This window comes from Callorhinus ursinus, unplaced genomic scaffold, assembly GCF_003265705.2.
Source record: "Callorhinus ursinus isolate GAN/ISIS: 27379988/994484 unplaced genomic scaffold, GSC_fseal_2.0 scaffold50, whole genome shotgun sequence".
Taxonomy (NCBI): Eukaryota; Metazoa; Chordata; class Mammalia; order Carnivora; family Otariidae; genus Callorhinus; species Callorhinus ursinus.
The window spans coordinates 8,321,066-8,327,757 of record NW_027397112.1 but is presented as its reverse complement, the minus strand read 5'-3'; the positions used below and the strand labels follow the sequence as shown (position 1 = coordinate 8,327,757).

The following is a 6,692-nucleotide window of genomic DNA, read 5'->3' as shown; positions in this document are numbered from 1 at the left end:
CCCCTCACGACCCTGCCCTCCGCCCCCAACCCCATTGTAATGTCAAAGGGCTTCCGATCATCCTTTGGGTTTGGGCTCCGCATTCCAGCTTCTTGATAACCTTCTGGAATTTTGACTGGGTCATGAATCACATTCGTGATTAGTAACCCTTTCCAGGTTTGTGTTGCCAGCAGCCAAACCCAATGAGCACACTTCTGTGGCTTCATCCAAGTTGCTGAGCAGGCCTGGCTGAACCGGGGGAGGCAAAGGTTGGGGAGGGCAGGGAAGAACACCTACTGGGCTCACCTGCCAACCCTCTCAGAGGCCAAGTTCACTCAGCTACTGTCCGCCAGCCCAGCCCCTCCTGTTTCTGGAAACTGCTCCCTCTACCCCCTGCCATCTTTTATTATGGTTTCCCAGGGGCTGCCACATCCTTACCAGCCCTGCTTCCTCTGCCCCCAGCTAAGTGGCCCAGATGCGAGATCATCTCCCGATCTTTGGCCTTGGCGAAGGGTCCAGTCAGTGTCTCGCTAAAATGAGATGTTGTATGTTTTTGATCTGAAGGGAAATGCTGGTCTGCAGGGGGAGAGGAATAAGGTCAGGCACAGTGCCTGGCCCAGTGGGAAGGGCAGACAGGTGGGGCTGTCAGTTGGCTCTTTTCATGAGCTCTTGTAGCTCAGGCATGCACCCAGCACAAATGACAGATGGGACAAATAATAGAAAGAGTACAAGTCGGTGCCTTTGCTGATGAAACGCTGTTGTGTAAATATACACATTTACCTAATGAAATGTATCCAACATTCAGAAAAAAAGCACCCTCTTTGCAGCCCAACACCGATTCAGCATGCCAAACAGCAAACCCTGCCTCAGTGGCCCAGAACTGTCGCCCTGGCCATGCCAGTGTCTCGACCACCTGCTGGCCTCCCTCTTGAGGACCTGCGCCTGTCTCTGTTCTCAGAGGCAGCTAAGGGTGCTACCAGAGGCCCCCCTCCCTGGCCTGGGCCAGTTCCAAATGTGGCCCCTGCTCCGGCCTCGCAGCCCTCTGGGGACTCCAAGAGCTATTTCTGCTGCTCCATCGAGTGGCAGGAGGCAGTGAGTGGGCATCAACAGCATCCTGCAGCTCCCTTGGGTTTGGGTGTGTCCGTGATCCAGAGCTTCAGAGGCTGTGTCCATGGTTGTCAGGCACGCCCCCAGGGCCTTGCCGAGCCAGAGGGATGGGACGTTGGCGGGCGGAGCAGAAGGAGCCAGTCCTGGGGCTTTGTGAGCTGTCCCTTCCTGTGATCCAAGAGAGAGGAACCTCCTCTGCTTTTTCACCAGATGGAAAGGAAGAAGCGCACTGGCAGGATTCTAAATTCCAGACTGGCCGCTGGCTCATTCCTTGGCATGTGGGTAGATGGAGTATGTGCCCCTGACACACTCAGGTCACTGCTTTCCCGGCACGGCTCCGGCCGAGTTACTGAAGTGGTTCTAACCCCTTCACGGGCTTCTTGGTCCCGGTTCCTCCTCACTGTACACCCCCCACCCCCAAACTCTGCTGGAGTCTCGTTCTCACCATGGGGCATTTTGGTCCCAACCTGGCCAGCTTCCTGGAATTCAGCCCAAACCGATACTTTTGCGGACTCCCTGCAGGGTTTCAAAGAACCTTTCCCTGTAGTCACCAAGGAGGACGTTGCAGCCCCCGGGACTGTGCCTCGGACACTGGTGGGCAACTGCACCCCTCTTACCCCCCAAGTCAGCTGCTCACCCTCACCATCCCTACAGCCGGGAAAACAGCCAGGAATCACCCCAGGCCTGAGAGTAGGGGTCAAGTTTTTAAGAAGATGAAGCCGACTTCCAGGTCTAAAACTACCTTTATTTGTGGTTGGCGCTGCGTAAGACGCCTTTATCAATCAGCAGAATTATAAAACTGTACAGGAGGTACAAAAATAGGCTGTTTAACTTAGATAATTACCCTCACATCAAGCTTTAAAAATACACATAAAAATTGTACAATCTGGCAGTTTATAAAATATAAAGCTAAAAAGAGGATTGTAGGTTCACAGAGAGGATTCTATCACACAATTAACACATACCCATTAAACAACTGTCCGCAGAGAAGACACAATGGCACAGAATTTTTTTTTAAAAATCACTCAAAAAATAAAATTTTTACCCTGACCAAATTTCTCACCCTTTAATGATAAAACTACTGTGAGGCGTCCATCCCATGGAAGGACACAGTATAACTTTTCTTTTTCCAGTTTTAAAATGGTCAGGGGTGTGTTGTCCAAAACAAATCAGATATGCTTTAAAAGCAAGTGCAATTATAGCTGGATATACGTCAGAGTAAAAATTAAATAAATATAAATAGGTTAAATAAATAGGTCCTGGCAAAAAGAACACTACGTAAGGTTTGCATTTGAGAATGCCGCATGGTTGACTGGTAATGCTCTCTAGGTAAGTGGGGATGCCCCCGTCACAGCTTTTGGGATACTGAAAAGGAACACTGTACCCGCCAAACACATACAGAGCACAGCGTGAGGCGAGTGGGGTGGGGACTTTGGCCGGAAGTGGAGGTTAAGGCTGCCCCAGGGGGAGGCTCATTGCAGATGCGCTCTTTGTGGTTTCCCAATGAATACAGAAAGGATTTACGCGCAGATACAAAAAACTGGAACCAGGGTTACTTGTGGGGGAAATCACTGTTTCATCAAGAAAACAAAGTACAGGATGAGGAGACACTTTGGTTTAAAAGATCATAGTCCAACCTGGGAAGGTGGCATTTTGGCTCATCTGTATGGGACACCCAGTGACTTTCTTCCAGGAAAGGCCAATGCCAGGCCACACTCAGCTGCAAGGACAACTCCAGGATGGTGAAGGAATCAGCAAGGAAGAGACACTGCGATATATGAAGAAAAAGGAGTTCAGACGCTACAAGAGCAGAGAATGTAGAGAGGCTCTGTCCAGGTGTGCTGTGCTGGCTCTTCCAGGGCTCGCAGCACAGAAGGCAGCAGAAGGCGAACCAGCCTACCTTCTGCGAGGACCTCCAGGCTGAGGACCCAATACACAGAGCGGGAGAGCGAAAGCACTCAGGAAACCCAAACCCAGCCGGAGCCCAACTTCTGAAGAGACAGCGGCCAAGAAGAGAAAGGCCTACAACCCAGAGGCCCCTCACATCTGCGAGAGGCCGATCAGCAGCCACTGCATCTTTCACCGTGGTGTGAAAGAAGTGCAATGGTCAACAAATCACATTCACACAAAACCTTGCCCAAAGTTGATTCTGAGCAAGGCCTTTTCTTCTAGAGTTGGTAGAAAGAAAATACTTTGCGGGGCCCACTAACCTGTGGATCTTCTAATCCGTGTAATGGGTCAGAGTGAGGTCTCACTGGGAAGAGCCTAGGACGGCTACGGCACGGAGGGGGAGGGTTGAGGGAGAGCCCCTCTGCACCCAGGGTTTTAGAGACTTACCACGGACACCAATGATCCCCCAAAGTGCAAGTGCTCTGATGCCTAGTGACATGGGAGCTCTCGATAAACTGCAGTTAAAAGACTCAAGAAGCAACCGGAGAAATTCCGGCAGGCGTGCCAAAGACAGATTCAACACAGGATTTAATGAGAGTGTCCCTGGGATTCCCAACATATATGACTAAATTCTGTCATGACAATGAAGATAGTATACTTCTAAAAAGTTAAACAGCCTTCCAGGAATCGTGCTAAAGATCAAATAGCTCCGCTGTGACAGGATGCACAAGGCTGCAGAGCCCTGTTCTAGCAAAGGACAGACACGTTCTCATTGTGCAGAGCACAACAGGAAACCAGGATTCTAGAGACGAGAGAGATGTGGCGGAGGATGCCCGGGCAGTTTGCACGACCGGGGTCCACATGAGACCTCTTCAAGCCACCTGAGGGGCTGAGGAGTGACCAGGTTCCTAAAAGTGACAGAGAGAAGGCTGATGGAGGACAGCTTTTCCTGGAGCCCTGATCTTTACTGTTTGTTGTCTCTCTCCCTCTACGCTCTCACAAAAGCAGAGGTTTTGCCTATCTTGTTCACCTCTGCATCCCCAGCCCCTGGGATCCAGCCTGGCTCACCCCGCAAGTACCCAGAATCCAACACATCGAATACATGAATTTGAGAAGGTGGGTGGCTAGAAATGAAGAGAAGCAGAAAAGGCATGTGAAAAACAGTTGTCCTGGAGACAAGCTGGGCCCGAACAGCGAGACGACACAAACCCTGGGCAGCCAGAAGTGACTGGCTACTCCCCCAACGACACCGTTCGGCCACAAGACAGAAGCAGCACAGAGAGCCGACAGCCTGCCCGTCACTTGTGGCACCTTCTCCACCTGATTGCCTGGTGGGGGGGGTGGGGCATCGCCACTCAGGCCTGGCCGCAAAGTGACCACAGGGCCACAGGGACAATGGCATGGATGCAGCAGAGCAGGAAGGGGGCAGGCATCTGGCCGGGTTCCTGAAAAACGGGCGGTATGGCAGAAGACTCACCACAATGCCAGTCCAGAACACTGGGGTTCCCAGGTCTAGATGAGGTAACCGGTGAGGGTGGAGGATAACGCAGATGGAGGATAATGTGAATTTAAGGAAAAAAGTGACTCCGGGCATTATGAAAGGAAGGGAACTGAATTCTACGAAGACAGAAGGAGAGCTTTTGAGGAGTGGCCCTCAGTCCAATCTACCATCAGGAAGCATTTCACAGAAGAAACAGTGAGTTCTCAGTCCGTCAGTAACATCCTCACTCCCGAGTGGAGTCTCTTCGAGCTCCCCAGCCCTGAATGAAGCACGGGGACCCACTCCCCTGGCTGGACAAAGGACACGGGGAACACCTCCACACTGTAGCCTGCTCACATTTAACTGCTAAGGCTCTCGGTAGAGGAAAAGACAGGAATTTCTGACCGAAACTAAAGTTAAAAACTACACTAATTTTAGCAAAAAAAGATATTGACATAATTTAGGGAACATTACTTTGAAGTTGTTTAATGGATGTATATAACCCTGCTATACTGTTTTACTCCTGCAGCAGAGCATGTTCTGAACGTGAACGCTCTCTCTGGAGGGGGTGGAGACTTTTGGTACCCACAAAATAAAAACTGAATTATGTATCTTGCATTTATCTTCTTCACAAGGAAGCTTCAAGTTCAGCTTACTTATGCTAACATAGCATTCTACAGTATGATCAAAATATAAAGTTATTAAAATCTGCCAAGAGAAACATTAAAGTCTGCCCATGGAGCCCGGGGTGACCCTGGCCTCTTCTCCCGACCCCCTGGGCCGTCCTGCTGGCTCCAGGGACGGAGGAGCATCATTGCCCACCTGCTGGCCGAGGACTCCCCCAGGGTGGCCGTGAGTGTCCCATTTGGCCTGCTCCCTTCTGGTCCCAAAGGCCTGTTCCTGCCTGGGTGCTGCTCTTCTTGATGGGGAACTTATCACCTCTTGCCCCCAAATGCTCCTAAACATCCCCCAAATCCACCAAAGGTCACCGATGTGCTGGGCTACCGTGGACTCAGGACAGAGCGTCCTCTTCGTTTCTAAGAGGTCTGCAGACACGGCCTCGTGTTCCAGTGTGTGGTGCTCACCTGTCCCAACGCTGCGCCTCACACTCAAGACTCTTGCTGCCCCCAAGGAACACTGGTCAGAGTGAACTGGGAAACTCTGGGCGCGTTCGTGATGAGTGAGGCATCTCCGGTCCCCAGGAACAACACGCTGTGAACGACTTCCTCCTCCATAACACCCCTCACCTCTGGAGCCCCACTTCAAGCAGAAGCTGCGCTTAGTGCTTCTTAGGCTCGCTGGCCAGGGAGAGAGATGCTCCTGGTCCTGGACACAGGCAAAACGTGGGATTCCCTCCTCTCTCTTCCTTATAGGCCCACAGGCTGACATCAAACAGGAAGTTGGAAAAAAAAAAGTGTAGGTCTGAAGCAAGTGCATCCAGGAGAAGGCGGAGGATGCTTCTGTTGCTGCCTCTGGAATGGGCCCTCCTTGGCAGAGGACCCCCGACTGCTGAACTTTCGTGGTCAACATCTTCCCAGCTCCCTACAGGTCAGAACGGGTCATGGTTCCTGCTTCCTGGGGTCGGCATCATCCCCTGCTGGCTGCACTGTGGACAGCTCAAGGCACTTGGTTTGGGGAGCCTGGTCTCCTTGCCAAGCTGGGAGGCGTCAGGCTCGGGCTTGTAGAGACCAGGCCCACAGTCACAGCTGGGGCCACCAGAACGGAGGACCACCCTGGCTCAAAGGGTGTCTGGAGTCACTGGAGGCCGGGGCTCTGGGGGCTCGTGGAAGTAGTAGGGCTGGAAGAGCCGCTCGTGGCCACACGGCTCCATGGCCCGGTAGGTGTGGGAGAGGAGGTAGGGGAAGCGGGACGTGAAGTAGCGCACGAAGTCGTCAGGGAGGGAACCCAGCGTCTCCCGCACCTCCGTGGGGAGCTCCCGGTAGTGGTGCTTCTGCAAACAGGCGGACACACAGACACAGGGGTTAGCAGCTGGAAAGCCCAGGAAGCATGGGTAAAAGATTCTCTCGCTAGTCAAGGAAGATAGAACGTCAGTTGGTTCTCTGTCAAAGAGAAAAGACTCAGATACTCAATGGTCCATCCGCCTACCTTCCCTGCTTCCCCTCATTCAGGAGGGCGCCTCAGAGCTGAGTCAGGCCCAGGGCTGGGGAGGCAGGAAGGAGCTGCCCTACCGGAGTGGCCCACTGGCCAGATCCGTGTGGAAAGGTCCCCATCAAGG

The 6,692-nt window shown here is 52.5% G+C and overlaps 1 protein-coding gene across 1 annotated transcript in view; it reads right to left on the bottom strand.

Moving 5' to 3' along the window:
* Positions 1–1,810: 1,810 nt before the first annotated feature.
* ERN1 (endoplasmic reticulum to nucleus signaling 1) overlaps positions 1,811–6,692 on the bottom strand; it is a 79,020-nt gene continuing 74,138 nt past the window's right edge. Inside the window, exon 22 of the mRNA XM_025890136.2 lies at positions 1,811–6,407. Within this exon, the coding sequence (XP_025745921.1) occupies positions 6,195–6,407 (213 nt within the window). The 3' untranslated portion in view covers positions 1,811–6,194. The remainder of the gene's footprint in view (positions 6,408–6,692) is intronic.